The 26914-nt window shown below is 37.8% G+C and overlaps 3 protein-coding genes across 3 annotated transcripts; all 3 read left to right on the top strand.

Moving 5' to 3' along the window:
- The first annotated feature begins 5449 nt into the window (after nt 1-5449).
- Nucleotides 5450-6442, top strand: LOC120288342. The gene has a single exon (XM_039302276.1). It carries the CDS (start codon nt 5450-5452, stop codon nt 6440-6442), a length of 993 nt encoding a protein of 330 aa, XP_039158210.1.
- Nucleotides 6443-10089: 3647 nt separating this feature from the next.
- On the top strand, nt 10090-10488 carry LOC120288341. The gene has a single exon (XM_039302275.1). It carries the CDS (start codon nt 10090-10092, stop codon nt 10486-10488), a length of 399 nt encoding a protein of 132 aa, XP_039158209.1.
- Nucleotides 10489-20555: 10067 nt separating this feature from the next.
- LOC104420154 lies at nt 20556-21563 on the top strand. The gene has a single exon (XM_010032048.3). The coding sequence runs from the start codon at nt 20556-20558 to the stop codon at nt 21561-21563; it is 1008 nt and encodes a 335-aa protein (XP_010030350.2).
- Nucleotides 21564-26914: the final 5351 nt, after the last annotated feature.

The raw sequence follows: 26914 nt of genomic DNA, 5'->3' as shown, positions 1-26914 counted from the left end.
AGCCTTGATATGTCTATGATATTGAATTGAGATGCATATGTGATAGAGTTTTGGCATATGTATGGCAATTGAATCAATGCATGTGTGAATGTCATGCCTAGTATGATTTGTTTGATATCATGCCATGTGCCATGTTAAAATGTGAATAAAATATTGGTGAACATGGATGATGGTAAATGAGGAGATGGTTGTGATGGCGGATGATGCTCGGAATGTATAGAGATACATTGCCGAAATTCCCTGGGAGATTCAGGATGCCCGGAATGTGGGGGGCCGGAAGCTCTGTCGGAGGTTTCTGCCTGAAGGGAATGCCTCGCGATGCCAAGATTGGGGTGCGGGATGCCTGGCTAGAAGGGTAAAGACCGGAAGCCCTGTCGGAGGTTTCTGCCCGAAGGGAATGCCTCGTGATGCTAGTTGAGATGCGAGATGCCGAATGTGGGGGTCGGAAGCCCGGTGGCCATGGGATGGCTGGAATGCTGAACCCCGTCGGAGGTCTTTGCCCGAAGGGATGATGAAATTGATGATATGAGAAGTGGGTGATGTGGTGATCAAATTTAAAGATAAAAGATGAAAATTAACCCATGATATGATATGCATGATAATATGCATGATGATAATAATGATGATGATATGTGATGTGATTTGATGATCACCCATGATATGATATGCATGATGATATGTGATGTGATATGATGATCACCCATGATATAATATGCATGATGATGATGATGATGATGATGATGATGATGATGATGATGATATGTGATGTGATATGATGATCACCCATGATATGATATGCATGATGATATGCATGATGATGGTGATGATGATATGTGATGTGATATGATGATCACCCATGATATGATGTGCATGATGATATGCATCATGATGATGATGATGATGATGATATGTGATGTGATATGATGATGCATGATAGTGTGTGCCTGGCTTCAAGGTAAGTAATGCCTGCAATGCATGTGTAATTTGCATGATGTATTGAGTTGTTATTGGATTTCCCTATCTGCTGAGTGGTTGTACTCACCCCTTTTGGGGATAACATTTCAGATTAGCCAATATGCCGCTTCCTGCTGTCACACGGGGTACATTTTACGGGATACCATCCGATGTAGAGGTCGAGTGTGCTGAGATAGACTGTCCCTCTGTTCTCGGACTGACTTTTATCCGAGTACGTTGTCTAGTGATGTATGACGTGGGCCTGGCTGGGGGTCCTGTTATTCAGGAGTTTATATCCGTACATGTTCGTCGGGATTGAGTGATGCGAGGGATGTTGCCGCCGCCACCGCCTAATGCGCTGGGTTGGGTGTGAGGCCTGCACGTGACGAGGAGCTGTTTCTTTTTGGGGGATAGATAGCCGACACTTATGATGGGGGTTGTTGCACGTGTGATGTTGAGGGTCGAGGTTTCTTTTTGAGGTTTTAGGCTGGATGTGGCTGAGTCCTAGCTTTTCCTTTTGATGTACCGACCCAAAAGAAATCCCATCTTGAAAAAAAAAAAATATATATATATATATATATATATATATATAAATAAAGTGTCGTGTCTTGTTTATAAAATTATGGTGATTAGTGGTGTGTATTTGTATCATAGTTGGTAGGGGGAGAGACGGTGATGTTTTAATTTGCTTCCGCATAATGAGTCGCGCTGGGACCGTTTTGTTTTTTTAAAAAAATGTGTGTCTGCGAATTAGGACACTTCTTCAAAGTAGAAAGGTGATAAGGTGTAACACTGGCGCTAGTGATGACTTGCGAAGGGTTCGGGGTGTCACATCGGAAAATTCTTGAACCAATCTAGATAATTAATACAACCTGTCGAGGTCCTAATTAACTTAATTTAACAACCTAACATGCAAAATAGGATATTTAAATAACTAATCTAATCTAACTAACCATCTAATCTAACTAACCACCTCTAAGCATAATTAACTTACTAATCAAGGTTTAGTGAGATAACTCACTTGATTTGCAATCGCTTGGATCAAAATGATGAGGACGCGACGAGGATTGACAAATCCCAAAACGGCGACACCAACAGGGCATGGATCGGGCCCGAAATTGGCCACGAAGCTGGCTGGATTTTGGGGTTGCTGGGCTCGGCTGATCTTGGTCGGACCAGTTGAAGACGCAGGCTGAACTGGAGCTCAAAGTCGTGGCCTTCGCTGGATCGAAGTTTCTGTGTGGAGGAGTCGTGGAGCAGGTTGAGAAGATGGGCAGAGATGTGGAGCAAACCAGCTGGGCTTCGGTCAAGAGGGGGAAAGGAGCTTCGTGTGAGGATGGGCTTCTCGCGAACGAAGACGCAACTGCAGCTTACTTCGGTTGCTGCTTGGTTAAACGAGGGACTTCAAGTGTTGATGGTTGACCAAGGTTTGCTGGAGGGAGCAACAATGTGGCAATAGCTTCGGTGAAGACCCGAAGGAAGAAATGAAGATGTAGGGGGGAATGGGCGGTCAAATGCGAGAAAGGGAGAGAGAAAAGTTCAGTTTTGCTTGGCAAGAGAGAGAGAGAGAGTTCGAAGAAAAAGGGAGAGAGCGGCGGCAGAGGAAGATAGAGAGAGATAGGGAGAAAAAGTCAATACACTTATCCAACAAAATGAATGCTTGGTCCCCTTAAAGCATTCAAACTTATCCCACTTGGTCTCTAATACTTTCTTGCCAAATAAATCCACCAATTTATCCAAATTGAAGCCAAAATATTGCTGCCCTCCCATGGTTCCGAATTTAACAAGTTTTGACTTCAATTTCTTCGCAATTCTCTTCAATTGGTATCCAAATTTGATGTAGAAAAAAAGCCATAATTTCTACAAGTCCCTTTCACCAAGTAGCTCGGTTTGCAAGTCGAAAAATCCCTTCAATTTGGCCAATTCGAAATTCCGTTCGTTTTCCGAAACGTCCGAATCGATTTTCCGTAAAAATCCCAAAATCTTTGAAAATTCTTCGAAGGATGAGTAGACGTTCCTAAAATAAATCACGACATGATAGAACTTTCAATTTCTAAAATCGAGTTCAAATTCGCGGTTAATTTCAATCTGACGCGATTTTAGCATGACTCGTGGTCGATTTTCTTCGAGCCACACATATCTCTTCAATACATTGACGATTATTGGTTGTCGTGAAAATCTCAAGATTTCAAATATGAACATAGGGCACCAAAACGACAGAAAAATCAGTCTAGTGTCGATCAACGAGAATTTTGCAATTTGGTGGAATTACCCACGTTTATTCACACATCCTAGTTGAACCGACCTATCTCCGATCTCTGATCAATTTTTAGTTGTGCCATAATGATCATTGCAGACTAGCACAGTCGAACAGTCGATTCCTAGTTGAATTCTCAAGTCTATTGTGTTTAAAATCTCTTAATGATTTCTCTAGATAGTCTAGTTATCTCATGATGGATCAAATTAGAGAATATCACTATAGGCGTGTCGATGAAAGGCCCAATTCATTCAATTGAAAATAGAACTGAATTTTCAGGATGTTACAACATAAACTGGTCAGGAGTTGATGCCATTCTCTTGACGAGGCTATGGCAGGCCAAAACTAGTTGTTGAGCCTAAAGTAATCTATCATCTCGCTTGATGGATTATACGTCTAAGTTAAGTTGGGAGTGGTATGATCTAATTGATGTATGTTATTCGCCATATTGTTCTCTCTATTAATTATAGAAAGGAGGCTGGCCTAGTGTTTGTTTACTCACTAGGCACTACACGGGCTATTCTGTGACCAAGGAATTGTTGGCCCATAACAAAAGCACGTTGTCAAAGTAGATTATAGCTAAGAAGGCTTGGCGGGACACCACACCATGTCTCGACACGATAGAATTCTTTATAGGTATATAGGTCAGGTTCTCATGGAGACCCACAAGCATGCTCACTCACTTTCTACACTATTTCATCACTTCGACGTGGACTCCAAATTGCATAGGCTCCGCTGAATTCCAATGGCCACCATCCACACATTTTGTGCTATGCTGTCACTAGATCAGGAAACTTGATCTATGGTGATGAGGTTGCTAAGGGTACAATTACAATGGAGAAAGTATTTATAGTGGATAATCCGATACATATGTTACCCAAACTAATTCCTTTGACAAAGTTGAAGCATACTTGGACTTGCTTGGCGCTTTCACCATTTGAGTTGTTTAGGCAGAGTTGGTGGTGTTTCATCCCTTGTTTCCTATACTAAGTATGCTCATGTAGGCTTGGGGGTGTGCATTGTTGATTCCATCATTTTGGGAGCTGGCCTTGTATGGTCACTTTTGGTGATGATGGAGAGAAGTCTTGTGGTATTAGGCATAATGCTCTTTTGGAGATTTGAAATCAAGATGGAGATTTGTTGAGTTTTGACTTTCAAAATTAAGAGATAAGGGTATTTTAGACTATGCACATTTGTTTTAGGGTTTTTTTTTTTTTTTTTTGAAGACTATAAAATGAATGTGTTTATAATACATCTCCAACCCATACTATTGCCTGTTTTGTTTTTTTCTATCTTCTTATTAGATTTTTAGATCTTGTGGTTTATCAAGGGGTTTATTTGAGCTTTTGGATTGTACTCTCTTGTACTCTTTGTTGAAGATAGTGAAATCACTCTCTCTCCTGGTGGTTTTTTCCATTTTTGGTTTTCCACATAAATCTTGCATCTCATATGATGCCGGTTTCCTCTCATCCTTTGCTACTTGTACTTCAATTGGTGCATCTTTTGGTGTTTTTCTGCAACAGATATATTGTCAGCTTCTCATGGAGACCCACCCCCACAAGCATGCTCACTCACTTTCCACAATATTTCATCACTTCGATGCGGACTCCAAATTGCCGGCCCATAACAAAAGAATACCGATAAAGCAGATTATAGCTGAGGACGTTTGGCATGACACCAAAGTACCGTGTCTTGGCACGATAGAATTCTTTATACACACAGGTATATATATATATTTATATTTATATTTATATATGTAAGCTTCTCATGGAGGCCCTCGAGCACGCTCACTCGCTTTCCACACTATTTAATCACCTTGATGCGGACTCCATATCACATTGACTCGGCCGAATTCCAATGGTAACAATCCACGCGTTTCGTGCCGCGATGTCACTAGATTAGGAAACGTGAGAGCAGAGAGCAGAGAAAGTGGGACCAAAAGCTTTCTTATCTTCTATAAGCAAATTCAATTGCAGGGATGAAACCGCATGAAGAAGTAGGGAATCTGAATAACAAGTTTGACTCGTTCAAATTTCAAAGTCTTCCCTCTTGCTACCCCACTCCGTTAACCATCGCCGTCTCTTCAATTATCACTTCACTCCGTGGTTGTTCTTCTCGAGACCCTTTAGTCATCTGATTCTCGGAGTCTCTTCGCTTGCTCTGCTTCAAAAAATATCCCAGTCTCTCTCTACCCATCGATCGTTTCGCTCGTTCTTGATTCTCTGTGCGAAAGGAACGATGGACAGAGACCAGCACGAGCTGCAGTTCCTTGGGTTCCTCAGCGTCTACAGAGAGACCTCCACGACCATCCTCAAATGGAGGAAGATCTTCGCTCAGATCACGCTCACGCTCATCCTCCCTCTCTGCATCGTCTTCCTCGCATTATCCGACGTCACGCAGCTCTTTTCCTCCGAGATCGTCATCTACGATATCAACCAGGAGGACACCTGGAAGTACAGCCCGAGGTACAGAGACCTGTCCTCCATGCTCAAGAATTTCTGGCTCATCGAGCTCGGCTTCTTCATCTCCATCTCCGTCTCTCTGCCTTCGATCTCGGCTGTTGTCTACACGGTGGCCTGCGTCTACGCCGCCAAGCAGATTACTTTCAAGAAGATCATGAGTATCTTGCCCAGAGTGTGGAAGAGGCTCATGGTCACTTTTTTCTGGTGCTTCGCACTCTTCTTTGTGTACAACGTTGTGGCTATAGGGCTTCTGATCGTATGGCTGGTCATCGTGGGTGAATATTTAGTTGGCCCTACACTTGGGATTACCGTGGCGGTCATTCTCTTGATTTTGTACGTTGTTGGGTTTGCTTACATCACCATGATTTGGCAATTGGCGAATGTGATCTCGGTTCTTGAAGATGCATATGGAAGGAAGGCGATGGCGAAGAGCAAGGGATTGCTAAGGGGAAAGATGGGCCTATCGGTTTGGTGTTTTCTTGGTGTCTTGATGTGCTCCGTGCTGTTTCAGGCACTGTTTGAATCCCTTGTGGTCTTGGACTCGGTTCCTACTGGAATCAGGATCGCGGCTGGGCTGATCTGTTTGCTGTTGCTGTCAATGCTCGTGCTGTTCGATTTGGTCGTGCAGACAGTGATCTACTTCGTCTGCAAGTCCTACCACCACGAGAACATCGACAGCTCCTGCTTGTCTGATCATCTCGAGGTCTGTCTTGAAGACTGCCCCTCTGAAGGCCGAAAGGCTGTCCAGCTTGAACAGCTTCAAGTCTGATGTGTTCTTTCATTGTTTTAATACCAAATGTTTTCTGATTTGTAATTTTCATTTAACCGTAAAAGACGAGCTATAATTCAAGCCTGATGTGATGATTTTTTATTTTATTTTATTGACTCATCTGTTTGTTGTAAAAAGGTTCTTCTGCTACATGACTTTTAAATGATTCTCTAACATTATATAGTGATGAAATATGTACAATTGTGTCATAGACTTTTCAAAGTAATTGTTTTCTTCAGTTATATGCTTATGTTAATACGTTATCTTTTGATAGTTTGCTAATGTTCATGTTATTTTAGCCTTCTTTGCATATAGGCATTTCAAAATATAAATCAAAATATGTGCGACTAATAACTTTTTTCATCTAATTACACATAGGTAAGATCAAAAAGTTTATCTTACATGATTATATATATTTCAAATAGAATGTAGTACATGCATAAGAACTGGATATATGGAATCAGATTCTAAACATCCTTATTTCTATCAGCAGTAAATAAAATCCTTCATTATTAGTAATGGTGCCTCTTCTGATCATCATTAACATCATGTGGAAATTAAAGCAACTTAAGAAAACTGAGCACTGCGGCTTATAGTGAAGTTGCTTTTGCTTTACCTTTAAACTTTTGAAATCAATAGAGTGTGGACTCAAAAAATTTGATGAGCAAATGAGTCTTGTCCATCAACGTTTGTACGTTTGAAATGAAAGTTTTGATCATCCAACATTAAAGACGAAAAATTAAATTTCAAATGATACAAGTAAAATAAAGAGTAAAGAGTGGACCAAATATACTGAAATTAATGACACAAGTAGAAAAAATAAGTTGGAAAGAGCACCATATAAAAACCGCATAAACTTTAGTTGTTTTCCTCTTGCTCTATGAGCCAAAGCTTTGAAGCAAGGGAGCGAGGTTACTGAGGGCGTGAATGATAATCATTATGTTTTTATTTTTCTAATTTTTTTCTCAAAAAAAAATTTTGAAACATAAATCCAATTAGTAACACAATTTCATTTTTTCATTTTCGAGACAAATTTTTAGTTCAGAAATAAATTTGGAACAGAAATGTGAAAGTATAAGATTTTTACTTTTTTATTTTGGAATATAAATGAGAAATAAAAACTGTTCTCATCGCTCGCTTTGCCCCCACCCGCCCGCCGGTCGCCAAGAAATTTTAAAGCCTATCAAATGAATTTCTGTTCTTGTAATATAAATTTTTTGTTGTTATTGAATGCATGTCTTTGTTCATAAACTCATATAGGGAATAGAACTAAAAAAATCCTTTCTACCCAGAAATTGTTCCTGAAAACAAAATAATTATCATCACGCCATAATATTGTCATATTATCTTCAAATAGTTAGTATTTTACTTCCCAAAAACAAATTTGAAACATAAATCCAATTAGTAACACAATTTCATTTTTCCATTTTCGAGACAAATTTTTTAGTTCAGAAATAAATTTGGAACATAAATGCGAAAGTATAAGATTTTTACTTTTTTATTTCTGGAACATAACGAGAAATAAAAACTGTTCTCATTGCTCACCCGCCTGCCCACCGGCCTGCCCACCCGCTCGCTGATCACCAAGAAATTTTAAAGCCTATCAAATGAATTTCTCTTCTCGAAATAGAAATTTTGTGTTGTTATTAAACGCATGTCTTTGTTCATAAACTCATCTAGGGAATAGAACTAAAAATATCCATTTCTACCCAGAAATTGTTCTTGAAAACAAATCATCGCACCATAATATTGTCATATTTCTCCCCCCCAATTAACATGGTGCGAGAGATTCATCTAGTGCTCAGTTGATTGCCACTAAACATGATAGGTATAGCTCGTTTCTAATTTTAGAAAATCATTAAATGCTCTTGGGTCATGGGACCCAACTTCACTTTAAATAAAAAAAAACCTAAAAATCTCTTGATTCCATGGCAAGTTAATCATCATACAACACCTCCAATTCAAAATATCTTTACGATTGTTAGAAAGTCCAACAAAAAAACTTAAACTCATAGGTGGAGGAGACCATATGTAAACCTAATAATCAAAGGACATTAAATATGGCAACAATAAGCATGGATCAAGTGTCTGTTTGCTCACTACGCACTGCACAGGCTATTCCGTGATGAAGGAACAGCCGGCCCATCACAAAAGCATGCCAATATAGCTTATTATAGCTAAGCAGGCTTGGTGTAACACCGCGCTATGTCTCTGTACAATAGAATTCTTTATAGGTATATATGTCAGCTTCTCATGGAGACCCACAAGCATGCTCACTCACTTTCTATACTATTTCATCACTTCGACACGGACTCCAAATCACTGGCCCGTAACAAAAGCATCTTGATAAAGCATATTGTTGCTGAGAATGCTCGGTGTGACACCAAGGCGCCCTATCTCATGTCTCGGCACAATAGAATTCTTTATAAGTATGCTCACTCACTTTCAAGATGTGTCAGCTTGATATGTCAGCTTCTCATGGAGAGCCATAAGCACACTCACTCACTTTCTACACTACTTCATCACTTCCATGCGGACTCCAAATCACCGGTCCGCAACAAATGCATGTCGATAATGCAAATTATAGCGAAGGACACTCGGCATGACACCAAAACGCCGTGTCTCATGTCTTGGCATGATGGAATTCTTTGTAGGTATAGATGTCAACTTCTCATGGAGATTCACAAGCACGCTCACACACTTTGCACGTTATTTCATCACTTTGATGCAGACTCCAACTCACATAGGCTCCGCTGAATTCCAATGGCCACCATCCACGCGTTTCATGCTGCGATGTCACTAGATCAGGAAACCTGAGTAACTTCGGGCAGAGAGAAGAAAAGTGGGACCAAAAGCTTTCTTCTCTTCTATTAGCAAATTCAATTACAGGGGACGAAACCACATGAAGAAGAAGAAGAAGTAGGGAATCTGAATATCAAGCGTTGACTCGTTCAAATTTCAAAGTCTTCCCTCTTCCTACCCCCACTCTGTTAACCATTGCCATCTCTTCATTTATCACTTCACTCTGGTTGTTCTTCTCGAGACCCTTTCGTCATCTGGGTCTCTGAGTGTCTTTGCTTGCTCTGCTTCAAGAAATATCCCGGTCTCTCTCTACCCGTCGATCGTCTCGCTCGTTCTTGATTTCTCGGTGCGAAAGGGTAGTTCCTCGGGTTCCTCGGCGTCTACAGAGGGGCCTCCAAGATCATCCTCAAATGGAGGAAGATCTTCGCTCAGATCACGCTCGCGCTCATCCTCCCTCTCTACGTCATCCTCGCCCTCTTCGAGGTCTCGCAGCTCCTCTTCTTCAAGATTATCAACCACGAGATCATCGGGGACGACGCCAGGAAGGACAGCCCGAGGTACAGGGACCTGTCCCGCATGCTCCAGAAGGAGTGGGCCGCTTTCTGGCTCTTTGAGCTCGGCTTTTTCATCTTTGTCTTCATCTTCTCTCCGCTTTCGACCTCGGCTGTTATCTACACTGTGGCCTGCACCTACGCCACCAAAACGATTACTTTCATTATGTGATTGTAGGGCTTCTAATCACAGGGCTCGTCTTCGTGAGGCAATTTTCAGTTGGCCCTGCACTTGGGATTGCCGTGGCTGTCATTCTTTTGATCTTGTACGTTGTTGGGTTTGTTCGTAGCGCCATGATTTGCCAATTGGCGAGTATGATCTCGGTTCTTGAAGATGCCTATGGAAGGAAGGCGATGGCGAAGAGCAAGGGACTGATAAAGGGCAAGATGGACCTACGGGTTTGGTGTTTTCTTAGGGTCTTGGTGTGCTCCGTGCTGGTTCTGGCACTGTTTGGATCCCTTGTGGTCTTGGACTGGGTTCCTATTGGAGTCAAGATCGGGGTTGGGCTGATTTGCTTGATGTTTCTGTCGACGCTGGTGCCGTTCGATTTGGTCGCGCAGCCAGTGATCTACTTCGCGTGCAAGTCCTACCACCATGAGAACATCGACGGCTCCTGCTTGTCTGATCATCTAGAGGGCTGTCGTGGAGAATGCCCCTCTAAAGGCCAACAAGCTGTCCAGCTGGCAGCTTGAGCAACTTCATGTCTTATGGGTACGTTTATTTTATATTAGTTGAATACTTTAGGTTTGATTATCTAGATTTCTAATTGGGATAAAAATGCAAATGATATTATATGAAATCTAGTGATTTTGTTATATCTTATGAATAATTTTTGTCTTTGTAGTAATAAAGTCGAATATATTCATATCATATCAATGTATATTGTTTGGTATAAATGACATGTCAATATAAATGAAGCAAAAATTTCACAAATGGTGATAGTATAAATCTTTTGTGATGCTCTTACCTACTTTATTTTTATTTGCTTTTTTTTACTTTTTTATTCATCTTTTTAAATTAATTTTTTTATTTCTTTCTTCCCTTGACCATTCTCTAATAAAATTATATTAAATAGTATACTATTTTTTAATATACCTAAATATATATTTATATTTATATATTGAATATTTATTATAAGGTAGAATTAAATTACAATAATTAAATAAAAATAATATTAAAATTTTAAAAATAAATTGTTATTTTTATTTGAAATTCTTATAGTAAAATTAGGGGTGATCGGGTAGGTTTCGGACTTGGACCATGTATCCGACCGTATTATAACTGGTGCCCATTTTTGGACCTTGTATCCAAACTCGTTTGTACTGGATTTTGTACCCAAATCACTCTGTTTTTTCTGATTCAGTTCTAAGGTCAACCTTGTTTTCACTGAAACCTATTTTGCAATCGCCTAATATTCTATACGACTTAGAATTTTACATTAATACGCAAGAAAATAATGTAATCTTCTTGATTTATGTGGAAACATTAAGCACTTGTAATCAACAAGTATATAAACTTTTTGGCTAAATGAAAAAAGCTAAGGATTCATAAGACTAATTATCATAAACAAAATCATAAGGCAAAGAAAAATCCTAACATTGCATAAACATCAGCAACAAATATGGGTCTAATATTAGTCTCATTCCTGCAACGAGTATTGAGGAGTGCTTTGGTGGGTCTTCCTCTTCTTCTTCTACTGGCTTTGGTTTCAGGAGCGAAGAGATGGATTCATGTGTTCTACTAGTTGAAGGAACAATTAACTTGAACAATTAATTCCAAATCCAGCGCCATCAACAACAATAGCAACAACATCAACTGCAAGACCCATATGAACAAAAAAAATGCAAACTTTTCGCTAAAACCAGGCGAAGGCTCACATAGAGGATTACACGGAGGAAGCCCAAGTCGTCTTGCATGTGCAACAGATTGCCGCCCCCGTCTTCTCCCGATGTGCGTGCCAAGAAGGCCCGAGCCCACCAATCACATGAGCCGCCGTCGCTGCTGCCATCGTCTGATGGGAAGGCCAGAGGGCGATAGCCTGACGGATCCGCCCGTCTCCATGATCTTGTAGAACCTCGACATGGCGGCGATTCACTCGACACTAAAGCTTTTCGAGTTCATGACTTCTTCCCTCTCTCCTACCTTACCCCACCCATTCACAGTGAGTTCCCGTATGAACAAAAAAAAATGCAAAATTTTCCACCAATTTAACAAGAAATCTAGCTCTAGAAAGCACCCCAAATAAAAAGAGAAGAATCTAGTCTCAATTCGAAAGAAAAGTCTAGAAAAACTGAGGAAATTCGTGAATTTATAGATGAGAGAGCTAGCGATGGACGAAATAGAGCGAGAGGGGAGCTAGCGATGGACGGAGCGAGAGAGAGCCGACAACGGATGGAAGTGAGCGAGGAAGAGGAACTCAAGAATGATGAAGGAAAAAACGCTGTGCGAGTCTGTAGATATAAGAAATCAAGGGAAGAAAAGAGGGTTTTGGACTTTTGGGGTTGGGCTTACAAAACCGATTCCCAAACTAGTCTGGTCAATCTAGTTCCGGGTGGATATTTACTCGGAACCGGTTCTCGGACCAATTTAAACTAGATCTGAATTTTGGGAATTGGTTCTCGGACTAGTTTCAACGGGAATCGATTCCCCTCATTGGCTTTCGAGTGGGTCGGCCCGGTTCCCGAGCATACTCAATCCGATTGCACAACCATAATTAAAACTCAAATATTATTTATATTGAAATATAATTTTAATTTTGTTAATTTAAGAAATTTTTATTCGAGAAAAATAACTTTTCTTTTATGGATATTAGAATTCATATTTATCTTTATCCCACCTCTCTCATTGGATAATTTTATGCACCAAGTATATGATAGGATAAATTTTATCCTATCTTAAATTTTATCATGACTACAAAATGCAAAATGTTTTCTGATTTGTAATTTTCATTTACCTGTGAAAAACGAGCTATAATTGATTAGTGGCAAATTTTTTTTTTATTGATACTCTAATGTTGTCTATTTATATGTTACATAACATTTTCAATGATCCTCTAACATTAAATATTGATGAAATATGCATCATTATATCATAGAGACCTTTTAAAGTAATTGCTTTCTTCAATTTAATATTTATGTTAATAGTTATTTTTAGTAATTTGTTAATGTTCATGTTATAAAGTAAGCGCGCAACCATGAAATATAACTTTTAGTCTCCTTTTTATATAGGCATTTCTAAAAACAATCCATACTTACATTGATTGTCAAAATATGTGCAATTAACGAACATATATTTTTTCATCTAATTATACATAGACATCTCAAAATAAAATATTTGGAGATATCTATTTATAGTTAGATGAAAAAAAATTATATTCGGTAATTATCTATATATTTCAAATAGAATGTAGCTATGCATAAGAACTGGATATGTAGAATCAAAGTTCCCTAGACTATGCACGATATTTTTAGTAATTTGTTAATGTTCATGTTATAAAGTAAGTGCGCAACCATGAAATATAACTTTTAGTCTTCTTTTTATACAGGCATTTCAGAAAACAATCCATACTTACATTGATTGTCAAAATATGTGCAATTAACGAACATATCCTTTTTCATCTAATTATACATAGACATCTCAAAATAAGATATTTGGAGATATCTATGTATAATTAGATGAAAAAAAAATTATATTTCATAATTGTCTATATATTTCAAATAGAATGTAGTTATGCATAAGAACTGGATATGCAGAATGAAAGTTCCCCTAGACTATGCACAATAATCCATATATAAATTATTCACTAAATATAAGTAACGTGACATTTTAAACATTAACTTTCTCTTTTATTTTTGTTTCCTTTTACAACTTAGATGTAGGAAAGCCATATTTTTGTTGGAGAAAATTCAGCCTTACTTTTACATAGATATTTCAAAATAAGATCTATGTATACATAGACAACTAATTTGAAATATTCATTATCAAGATACGTGCGATCATGTAATGTTTTTCTTTCATCTAATTTTCTATAGATTTTCATACGAATTGAAACAAAACAAAATAAACAATATATACATAAGAACTAAAAATTTGCTACAGTCACCATAAAAAACTAATCACTGAACAAAGCTCGTGGGTGGCTCAACCTCACGCGAGCTATGTCTATTTTATAGTGAAGTTGCTTTTGCTTATCTCTATCATCAGTAAATAGAATCCTTCCTTGGGGAGGCGTCCGCAACTCTGAAAGTCGAGAACAAGTTCAATTGAACACCAGATCTGCAAATCGACAGACCACACCGCCTTTGAAATGGAGAGATACGCTGAGACAGCCCTACGCTGGTGCAGGGGGCGACGTCCGAAGCTCTGAAAGCCGAGAACAAGCTCAAATAAACACACGATCCGCAACTCCAGAGAACGCACCGCCTCTGAAATGGAGAGATGAGCCGAGACAACATGGAAACGCTGGTGCAGGGGGTGGTATCAGATGCTTTGAAAGCTGCGAACAAACTCAACAGAAAACCAGATCTGCAACTCGAGAGAACACACAACCTCAGAAGTGGGTTCCACCGAAAGAAGGAGTCTTGAAGATAAACATAGATGGAACGTTTTTACCTGGTTTGAAAAAGCAGTCGATAGCCTGCATCTGCCGCGATTCGGAGGGAAGGATGGTGGGTGGAGTGGCTAAAGCAATCAGAGCCTCCTCCCCCTTAATGGCCGAAACCCTAGCACTCTTGGAAGCCATCGACTTTTTCTACCCTAAAAGACGCGAAGCTCTTCTCTTTGAGTCAGACAGTTCGCAACTTGTTAAAGCGATGACTAGTTCTCAGCAGTTCAGTTGGGAAGTTCAACCTATTGTCAGCAAATGCAAGGAAAATATGCAGGCCTTTTCCAATGTCAAGATAGCCCATTGCTCTAGAGAGGCTAATTGTGTTGCAGATTGGGTTGCTAAAGCCCCACAAGAATAACTATTTATCTCTGAATTGGGTCTCATCACCTCCACAAATTTTATGGGATCTGCTATGTAATGATGCCCATATCCTGGGCCTCTCATCTTTGATCACTTAATGAAATGCTTTAGTTTCTAACCAAAAAAAAAAAAAAAGAATCCTTCCTTATTAGTAATGGTGCATCTTCTGTTCATCATTATCATCATATGCAAATTCATGTAACTTAAGAAAATTATTCGTTGCGGTTTATAGTGAAGTTGCTTTTGCTCTACCTTTAAGATTTGAAAACAATAAAGATTGTAAACCCAAAAAATTTGATGAGGAAATCTAAATGAGTCTTATGCATCAACATTTGAACGTTTTGAATGAAAGTTTTGATCATCCAACATTTAAGAAAAGAATAAATTTACAAATGATAAAAAAAAAAAAAAAAAAATAGTGGATCAAATATACTCGAAATTAATGACACATGTAGACAAAATAAGTTGGAAAGGGCGCCGCATAAAAACCTGCGGAAACTCTACTTATTTTCCTCTTGCTTTATGTGCCAAAGGTTTGAAGCAAGGGAGCGAGGTTAAAGAAAATGACATAAATAGTCCATAAACATTGGCTCAATATGTAATTTGATTCTTAAACTTTTAATTTGTTCAATGTAGTCCCTGAGCTTTAGCCCAATGTACATGCGGTCCTCGAACTTTTAATTTATTCAATGTAGTCCATAAACTTTAGCCCAATGCGCATGTAGTCCTTGAACTTTTAATTCATTCAATATAGTACCTGAACTTTTGGTACATTTTCAATATAGTTCTGAATTGTATGAAAATGCTCAATGTAGTCGCGAGTCTTAAATTAATGGAAGGACTACATTAAATATCTTTATACATTTAAGGGATTGTATTGAATGTATATTAAAAGTTCAAGACTACATTGAACAATTAAAAGTTTAGAAATCAAATTGCACATTGAGTAAACGTTTAGGGACTGTTTATGTTATTATCCCGCTAGGTTACTAAGATTGTTAGATTAACTTCAAATAGCTAATTTACCTTTTACTTTCCCCTGGTAACATGGTGTTAGTGATTCTTCAAGTGCTCAAGTGATTCCCACTAAATATGATACGTACCTCGTCTCTAATTTCAAAAAATTATTAAATGCTCTCGGCTTGGCTCATGTGACCCAACTTCACTTAAGTTGAAAGTACCTAAAATTCTCCTGATCCCAAGGAAGCGAATCATCGTACAATCCCCTCCAATTCAAAATATCTTTATGAGTGTTAAAAATTCCAACAAAATAACTTAAATCTTATAGGTAAAGGGAGACCTCATATATATAAAAAAACATATAAACCGAATAATCAAAGGACGTCAGATATTGCAACAATAAGCATGGATCAAGTGCTTTGAAGAGTACCATATAATTAGCATGACCTCATTTGAATATTATGATCTCTATAAGTGAAATCTATCTAAATTCAAAACAAAACATAATGCAATCAACGAATGAGCTCGAGTATCATAGTGCATATCTTGTTGTATTTATGAGTAAATTCACTCCTTTTAATGCATTTATATGATTCACTTAGAATATGGTACGCATAAAAATGTCATACTTGATTTTTACCTTTAGTAGATCCCTAGGTATTTAATGTTTGAGCTCAATAGATCAAATACATAAACATGCTTGAGTTTTAAGTTTAATATTTATACTTAATGATGCCCTTAACATGAGTTACTCAAATCTTTACTAGGTCATGAACGATATACATAAGCTCAATCCAAGTTCTTAAAAATTTCTTGACTGTTCAAGTCTCATATTTGGGTCTCAACTACGTGGAAATCTGCCAAGTATTTAATAGCAAATATGATGGACACTAAAACGTTGATCGGGAAAATGCAACTTATATAGAATGGAATGTTGGGATCGGCATACGTATAGAAATGAAGAGCAAAGTGTGTCGATAAAGCGGATTATAGTTGAGGATGCTCGGCACGACAACAAAGCCCCATGTCTCGGCATGATAAAATTCTTTGCAAACCCATACTTGATAGGTTTATATCTTTAGCTTCTCATGGAGATTTCTTGGCCAAATCCCAAGAGCACACTCATCACTTTTGCTCATCACTTTCCACGCTATTTCATCACTTTGACAGGGAGTCCAAATTGCATCGACTTGGCTAGATTCCATGGCCAGCCAAATTAAGGAAACCTGAGAAACTTCGGGCCGAGAGCAGAGAAAGTGGGACCAAAAGCTTTCTTATCTTCTATAAGTAAATTTAATTACAGTACAGGGGATGAAAAGGCATGAAGAAGTAGGAATCTGAATTTCAAAGTCTTCCCTCTTCCTTCCACCACTCTCAACGACATCCCTATCTTCATTTATCAATTCACTCTGTGGTCGCTCTTCTCATGACCCTTTATAAGTATCAGAGTCTCTAAATCTCTTCGCTTGTTCTGCTTCAAGAAATATCGCAGTCTCTCTCTACCCATCGATCGTTTCGCTTGTTCTTGATTTCTCTGTGCGAAAGGAACGATGGACAGAGACCAGCACGAGCTGCAGTTCCTTGGGTTCCTCGGCGTCTACAGAGAGCTCCAAGATTATCCTCAAAGGGAGGAAGATCTTCGCTCAGATCACGCTCACGCTCATCCTCCATCTCTGCATCGTCTTCCTCGCACTCTCCAAGGTTTCACAGCTCCTCTACTTCAAGTTCGTCAAGTACGAGATCGACTGGGACAACCCCAAAAAGCACAGCCGGAGGTACAGGACCTGTGCCGCATGCTCAAGAATTTCTAGCTCATCGAGCTAGGCTCCTTCATCTCCGTTCTTCATCTTCTCTCTGCTTTCGACTTCAGCCGTCGTCTACACGGTGGCTTGCATCTACGCCACCAAGCAGATTACTATCACCAAGATGATGAGTGTCGTGCCCAGTGGAAGAGGCTCATGATCCCTTTCCTCTGGAGCTTCGCACTCTTCGTTGTGTTCATTGTCATGGCCATAGGGCTTCTGATCGCAGGGCTCATCGTAGTGAGGCAATTTTCAGTTGGCCCTGCACTTGGGATTGCCCTGAGGTCATTCTCTTGATCTTGTACGTTGTTGGGTTTGTTTATATCACCATGATTTGCCAATCGGCGAGTGTGATCTCGGTTCTTGAAGATGCATATGGAAGGAAGGCGATGGCGAAGAGCAAGGGACTGACAAATGGCAAGATGGGCCTACGAGTTTGGTGTTTTCTTGGTGTCTTCGTGTGCTCCGTGCTGGTTCAGGCACTGTTTGGATCCCTTGGGGTCTTGGACATGGTTCCTATTGGAGTCAAGATTGGGGTTGGGCTGATCTGCACGATGTTGCTGTCGATGCTGGTGCTGTTCGATTTGGTCGTGCAAACAGTGATCTACTTCATCTGCAAGTCCTACCACCATGAGAACATCGACAGCTCCTGCTTGTCTGATCATCTGGAGTTCTGTCGTGGAGACTGTCCCTCTGAAGGCCAAAAGGCTGCCCAGGTTGAGCAATTTCATGTCTAATGGGTTATTATATTTATTTTTTAATACAAAATGTTTTCTGATTTGTAATTTTCATTTATCTGTAAGACACGATCTATGATTCTTTTTTTTTGGTAAAGGTAAGTATAATATAGATTTTACCAAATGAAAATACAAGGAGAGGAAGCCCGGCACCAACAAAACAAACACTCAAAAGACAAAGGTCAGGAGAGTATAGGGGTGCCGTGATACCACAAAAAAAAGAGGCAAACAGCCACTAGAAGGCAAAACAACAACAAGAAGGGGAAGAACACAATCAATCAAAGATTGACGACAGCAATTCCCAACTTTGTTGCCGTCTTCTATTCCGGGGAATGTCTGGAACGTGATTGAAGGACAGCTATGATTCTTTAGTGACGAAATTTTATTTTATGGATCCTCTAATGTCATTCATTTAACATATAAAGGGTCTTGTGTTACCTAACTTTTTCATTGATCCTCTAACATTATATATTGATGAAAATATGCACAATCATATCATAGAGACATTTTAAAGTAATTGTTCATACAGTTAAATATTTAGGCTAACAAGTTATGTTTTAGTAATTTGCTAATGTTGATGTTATAAAGTATGCGCAATCATGAAATATAACTGTGAATTAGAATAAGACACTAATGTTAGCACGATATGCTTTTTCGGTGTCAACAAATACAGCAATGATGCTGAAACAGAACATCATGTGAAACCAGTTCACTCCAAAAGCTGAAATACAACTATGTCAATTATTTAAGACGTGGAAAGGAATTCCATGGGGACAATGAAGGGGATTAGCCGCTGCTTGTGAATGGGAAGTCGCCGGAGGGTCTTTCCCCTAATAAGTTTCTTCAAGTCGTTTTAAAGTCTCCTCAGGTAATATTTTAAAATAGGCCACCTGTGTGAAACCTTGCATTTGCTTGCTCAACTCTAATCTTCGTTGTCTGTTCGATTGTGTACGTGCACTCTGTTCTAGTTCGATTAAGGAGGCAAACTCTTCACCCCTTAGGAGCACAAATACAAAAGATTTATGATTGAATCAGCCAAAAAAAATTAAAACTAAATTGATACAATTATAATAAGTTTATAACTTTTTTGATAATTATCCTCGAGCATTTCTTTAGTGTACTTCCAAGGCATTACTTGACGAAACTTATGTTGATGAGTCATTGACTATTTGTGATCACCGCGTCACATCCAGTTTTTATTTATTTATTTACTTTTTAATGCCTTTAGAATATAAAGCAGTGTGCCATGTTTCAATAATATATCACTACTTTAATTCTCGATTCCTTCGGTTCGGTTCCTAATTTTTAATTTCGGAACTAAACCGGGAACCCGCAATTTCTAAAAAAAATGGAACCATAAATTGGATTGGGGTGCATTGAAACTTAAAACCGGACCGATTTTTTATTCTACTTGAAGCCATACTTGCTCCCACTATATACGTTAATTTGTCAAGGATACTTGTTAGCAAGGTCAACAACTGTGCCCACTTTCCACGTTACGGCAACCCTCTGACACGGAGACCAAATAGCATCGATTCGGCTCGAATCCATGGCCAAGAAGGAAAGGTCAAAACCTATCCACATGTTTCACGCTAAAATCAATCATGCAAAATCAAGAAACCTCGAAAGTTTCGAGCCGATACCGATGGAAGTGAATCAAAATGATTAAATGACAGTCTTTAATCCACTGTGATAATAATAATTTGTTTGGGACACCAAAAAAAATAATTAAAAAATTATTATGAGATCCACTTTTTAAAAATACCTCATAATAATTTGTGGCACACAACGTAATTGATATCATGCCCCAAAGACTATTATACTAGCAAGACTCAATAAAGATAGTAATATCGTGAAGACTGGGGATAGGAAGAGGGAAGACTTTGAAATTTGAATGAGTTGAACTTTCTCTTTAGGTTTGTACTTTTCCATGTGATTTCTTTTGCCATTATTGATTGGGTCTTGCTAGCGTAACAGTCTTTGAGGTACCTGTAAGAAAAACATGTCGATTGTTATTATTACAATGGATTAAAGATTGTCATTTAATCATTTACCTTTCTAGTTATTTGTTATTTATTTTTTTTGAAATCCAAAACAATATGTTATTACCACGGTGGTGACCGTCACTTAATCATTTTCATTTATCAATTCACTCTGTGGTCGTTCTTCTCAAGACCCTTTTATAAGAATTTGAGTCTCTGAATCTCTTCGCCTGTTCTGCTTCACGAAATATCTCAGTCTCTCGACGCATCGATCATTTCACTCGTTCTTGATTTCTCTGTGCGAAAGAGACGATGGACAGAGACCTGAACGAGCTGCAATTCCTTGGGTTCCTCGGCGTCTACAGAGAGACCTCAGAGATCATCGTCAAATGGAGGAAGATCTTTGCCCAGATCACGCTCACGCTCATCCTCCCTCTCTGTATCATTTTCCTCGCCCACTCCTTGGTCTCGCAGCTCCTCTCCTTCAACATCCTCGACCACGAGATCACCCAAAACGACATCCGGGAGGAAGACACAAATTACAGGGACCTGTCCCCAATGCTCGAGAACGAGTGGGTCGCCTTCTGGTTCGTCAGGCTTGGCTACTTTGTCCTAGTCTTCATCTTCTCTCTGCTTTCGACCGCGGCTGTCGTCTACACAGTGGCTTGCGTTTACGCCTCCAAGCAGATTACTTTCAAGAAGATCATAAGTGTCGTGCCCAGAGTGTGGAAGAGGCTCATGGTCACTTTTTTCTGGTGCTTCGCCTTCTTCTTTGGGTACAATAATGTGGCTGTAGGGCTTTTGATCGTATGGCTCGTTATGGTGAGGCAATTTGCAGTTGGCCCTGCACTTGGGATTGCCGTGGCGGTCATTCTCTTGATCTTGTCCGTCGTGGGGCTTGTTTATATCACCATGATTTGGCAAATGGCGAGTGTGATCTCGGTTCTTGAAGATGCGTATGGAAGGAAGGCGATGGTGAAGAGCAAGAGACTGGTAAAGGGCAAGATGGGTCTATCCGTTTGGTGTTTTCTTGGTGTCTTGGTGTGCTCCGTGCTGGTTCAGGCACTGTTTGAATCCCATGTGTTCCTCGACTTGGTTCCTATTGGAGTCAAGATTGGGATTGGGCTGATCTGCTTGATGTTACTGTCGATGCTGGTGCTCTTCGATATGGTCGTGCAGACAGTGATCTACTTCGTTTGCAAGTCCTACCACGGCGAGAACATCGACAGCTCCTGCTTGTCTGATCACCTCGATGGCTGTCTTGTAGACTGCCCCTCTGAAGGCCAAAAGGCTGTCCAGCTTGAGCAGCTTCAAGTCTGATGGGTTCTTTCAGTTTTTTAATACTAAATTTTTTCTGATTTGTAATTTTCATTTACCTGCAAAAGACGAGCTATAAATTCAAGTCTGATGTGATGGAAGCTTTTTTCATTGTCTCGTCAGTTTATTATAAGAAAGTTCTTTTGCTACGTAACTTTTCAATGATCCTCTAATATTATATAGCTGCATGTCATCGAGACTTTTCAAAATAATTATTTTCTAGAGTTAAAAATTTATGTTAACACGTTATCTTTTAGTAATTTGCTAATGTTCATGCTATAAAGCACACACAATCATATAATATAACTTTTAGCCTTCCTTTCATATAGGCATTTCAAAATACAATCCATATGCGCATTTATTATCAAAATATGTGCAATTACGGAATGTAACTTTTTTCATCTAATTATACATAGATATCGGGATATCTCTATATAATTAGATCAAAAAATTTATTTCATGATTATATATATATTTCAAATAAAATGTAGTACATGAATAAGAATTGGATATGCAGATACAGTTTCCCTAGATTATGCACAATAATCCATATAAATTATTCGGTAAATATATGTAACATAACATTTTAAAAATTAAAATTTCTCTTTTGCTTTTCATTTTCCTTTTACAACTTAGATGTAGGAAAGTCACGTTTTTTTTTTCCTGAAAAAATTCAGCCTTACTTTCATGTAGATTTTTCAAAATAAGAGCTATGTTTATATAAACAACTAATTTGAAACGTTCATTATCAAGATATGTACAATCCCAGAATATTTTGCTTTCATCTAATTATTTATAGATTTTCATATGAGTTGAAACTGAACAAACTAAACAATACACGCATAAGAATTAAAAATTTGCTAAAGTCGCCATAAATAAAAAAAATCACTAAGTAAAGCTCGTGTGTGGCTCAACCTCATGCTAGCCATATATATTTTGGTCAGATTCTAGCTATGCTTATTTCTATCAGCGGTAAGTAAAATCCTTCCTAATTAGTAATGTTGCCTCTTCTGATTATCATTATCATCTTATGGATATTAAAACAACTTAAGAAAACTGTACATTGCGGCTTATAGTGAAGTTGCTTTTGCTTTACCTTTAAACTTTTGAAATCGACAAACTCAAAAAATTGATGAGAAAATCTAAATGAGTCTTACCCGTCAACATTTGTACGTATTGAATGAAAGTTTTGATCATCCAAAACATTAAAGACAAAAAAAAAAAAAAAAAAAAAAATTCAAATGATACAAGTAAAAACAAGAAAAAAAGTGGACCAAATATACTCAAAATTAATGACACACATGACAAATAAGTTAAAAAGAGCACCGTATAAAAACCTGAAGGAGCAAGGTTACCAAGATTGTTAGAATTTCTTCAAATAGTTAGTATTTTACCTTTTCTTTCCCCTAGTAACATGGTGCCAGAGATTCTTCAAGTGCTTAGTTGATTCCCACTGAACATGATAGGTAACTCGTCTCTAATATTAGAAAAATCATTAAATGCTCTCAGCTCATGTGACTTAACTTCGCTTAAGTCAAAAGTACCTAAAAATCTCCTCATTCCATGGCAAGTGAATCATCGTACATCATCTCCAATTTGAGATATCTTCATGAGTGTTAGAAAATCCAACAAAACAACTTGAACTCATAGGCGGATGGAGACCTCATGTATATGAAGAGCATATAAACAGAATCATCAAAGGATGTCGGGTATTGCGACAATAAGCATGGAGAAAGCAATCTGAGAAGTACCATATAATTAGCATGAGCTTTTTGAATATTATGCTCTCTATAAGTGAAACCTATCTAAATTCACTACAAACATAATGTACTCTATGAATGAGCCCGAGTATTGTAGTGTATATCCTATTGTTTTTATGAGTAAATTCACTCTTTTGAATGCATTTATATGATTCTTAGAATATGGTATAAATAAAAATGGCACATGTTGGTTGATAACTCTATAAAAATAGAGTTATTTTACCTATTTTAGGCAATAATTAATGCATTATCTATGAGAAAATATTTGGATTTCCTTCTGATTATTTAAATTTTCCTTATTTATGCAGAATAATGAGATATGGAGAAGATAAGGAAAATAATGGCAATTATCAGAATTCAAATAAAAGCAAGATGGAAGATAGATATCAAATCAGGAAATTCTTGATTTTGTTTCCTAATGTGTTATCTACAAGTAGATATTTTAGATTTCCTATAAATAGGAAGAGAGAGCGGCTAGGGTTTTGGGGGTTAGATTGTTTTTCATTCTTCTGAGAGTTTTTCAAGTATTATGAAGAGAAGACAAAAGTGGTGATAGAATTCTTGTCCTTTGATTCAAGATGCTGGGTTTGATCTATATTTTTATTTTTATTTTTATTTCTTATTCTACTATGTTCTAATTTTCTTTTGTTAGGGCTAAGATGTAGCCTAACCATGATGATATGAATTTCATGATTTTTATGTTTTACAATTGACTTCATTCATGTGAGTTATATATTATTGCGTTTAATGTTGAGTGACTGGCAACCACTTGAATGATCTGATATGCATGTTTGAGACTGAGAGGTGATAATATGCAATTGCTCATTATAATATATAACCATGAATTAAACGTGGATAGAAATATACCGCGTTATTTGTGTAGCTTTCGGTGATAAAGTGATCCAAAAGACTCATTGTAAACCGGGAATATTCATAGTTTTTAATGCACTCATGTTTATTTTAATTCACATAGAGATATAGTGGATTAATAAGCTGAGTAGGTTTGCTATACCTAGAGATAGGATAGTAAATAGATTAGGACATTCCGCTATCACATGTTTGATATCGTTCTTGTATTCACAACAATCTGAAATTCATATCTAGTGGTTATGGTAAAATCGGATGCTCTAACATATTTATCTGATTGATTTTACTGCATTTATTCTTCAAGTTTTGTTTTTAATTTATTCTAAATTATATTTTGATTTGTTAGATAAATTTTAGAATTAATCTATTTTAGTATTTAATTAGTTTATTAATCATCGATCTCCGTGGGACGATACTTTTTCTCATCATTATATTACTTGTTCGATACGTGCACTTGCGTTTAGAATTTTACGAACATTGGTTTTACCTTTAGGAGATTCCCAGGAATTAATAGTGTGAGCACAATAGATCAAATACATCAACATGCTTGGGTTTATAAGTTTTGTATTTATACTTAATGATGCCCTTATCATGATTCACTTCAATCTTTACTGTCATGAACTATCTACATAAGGTCAATAGACCTATCATATATTTGTACCTTGCACTAAGATGTCTATATTCTCATCCATGTTAAACTCATCATGGGCAATTGTGCTCAATCCTAGTTCTAAAAAAAAATTGCACTGTTCAAGTCTCGTATTTTAGGTCTCAACTATGGACACCTGCCGACTATTTAAGTACAAGATACAACGAACGCTAAAATGCAGATTGGGAAAATGCAACTTACAGAAAAGAAATGTTGGGATCGGCAAAAGAAACAAAGAGCAAAGCATATCGATAAAGCGGATCATAGCTCGACATGACACCGAAGCCCCGTGTCTAGACACGACAGGATTCTTTACAAACGCATACTTTAAGGGTTTATTTGTTTAGCTTCTCATGGAGATTTCTTGGCCAAGTCCCGCAAGCACATGTTGGAGTGTCAGAAAATGTCGAAAAAAGTTGATTAGGTGTCAGAAAATTCGACATGTGTTAACTGAGTGTCGAAAAATATTGAACAAATGTTGGAGTGTTTGATACGACACGAAAACTGAGTGTCAGTGTTTTCTAGATTTTCAGTTGGCCCTGCACTTGGGATTGCTGTTGCGGTCATTCTCTTGATCTTGTACGTGATTGAGTTTGTTTATATCACCATGATCTGGCAATTGGCGAGTGTGATCTCGGTTCTTGAAGGAAGGCGATGGTGAAGAGCAGGGGACTGATAAAGGGCAAGATGGACCTATGGGTTTGGTGTTTTCTTGGTGTCCTGGTGTGGACCATGCTGGTTTGGGCACTCTTTAAATCCTTGTTGTCTAGGGCTTGGTTCCTATTGGAGTCAAGATCGGGGTTGGGCTGATCTGCTTGCTGTTGCTGTCGATGCTGGTGCTCTTCGATTTGGTCGTGCAGACAGTGATCTACTTCGTCTGCAGGTCCCACCACCATGAGAACGTCGACAGCTCCTGCTTGTCTGATCACCTCGAGGGCCGTCTTGGAGGCCGTTCCTCTGAAAGCCAAAAGGCTGTCCAGCTCGAGCAACTTCATGTCTGATGGTTTCTTCCATTTCTTTTTTTCTTTTTCTTTTTTAAATACCAATTGTTTTTTTGAATTGTAATTTTCATTTCCCCGTAAGGGACGAGATATAATTTTAGTGACGAAACATTTTTTTTTATTGATCCTCTAGTGTCGCCTATTTATCGCATAAAGGGCTTTGCCTTACATAACTTTTTTGATGATCCTATAACATCATATATTGATGAAATATGCACAATTATCTCATAGAGACCTTCTAAAGTAATTTTTTTTCTACAGTTAAATATTTATGTTTATAAGAAAGTAATTTGCTAATGTTCATGTTATAAAGTATGTGCAACCATGAAATACAATTTTTAGCATTCTTTTTATATAGGCATTTGAATATACAATCCATATGTACATTTATTATCAAAATATGTGCAATTACTGAATGCATAATTTTTCATCTTATTTTGAGATATCTATGTATAATTAGATGAAGAAAGTTATATTCCATAATTATATATATATATATATATATATATATATATATATATATATATTACAAATAGAATGTGGTATATGCATAAGAACCGGATTTGCAAAATTAGAGCTTCCCTAGACTATTATGCACAATAATCCACATATAAATTATTCGCTAAATATATGTAACATAACATTTTAAACAGTAAATTTTTCTTTTATTTTTCATTGTCCTAGATGTAGGAAAGCCTTTTTTAAAAGATTCAGCCTTACTTTTACATAGACATTTCAAAATAAGATTTACGTACATATCAAACAACTAAGTTGAAACATGCATTATCAAGATATGTACGATCATCGAATATTGTGCTTTCATCTAATTATTAATAGATTTTCATAACAATTGAAATAGAACACAATAAACAATATATGCATAAGAATTGAAGATTTGCCAAAGTCACCATAAAAAAAAAACAAATTGCTAGTAAAGCTTTTGCGTGGTTCAACCTCACTTGAGCTGTATATATTTTGGTCAAATTCTAACCATGCTTATTTCTATCAGCAGTAAATAAAATCCTTCATTATTAGTAATGGTGCCTCTTTTGATCATCATTAACATCATATGACAAG

This window comes from Eucalyptus grandis, chromosome 9, assembly GCF_016545825.1.
Source record: "Eucalyptus grandis isolate ANBG69807.140 chromosome 9, ASM1654582v1, whole genome shotgun sequence".
Taxonomy (NCBI): domain Eukaryota; kingdom Viridiplantae; phylum Streptophyta; class Magnoliopsida; order Myrtales; family Myrtaceae; genus Eucalyptus; species Eucalyptus grandis.
The sequence above is the reverse complement of the archived record's forward strand: the minus strand, read 5'-3'. Positions and strand labels throughout refer to the sequence as shown.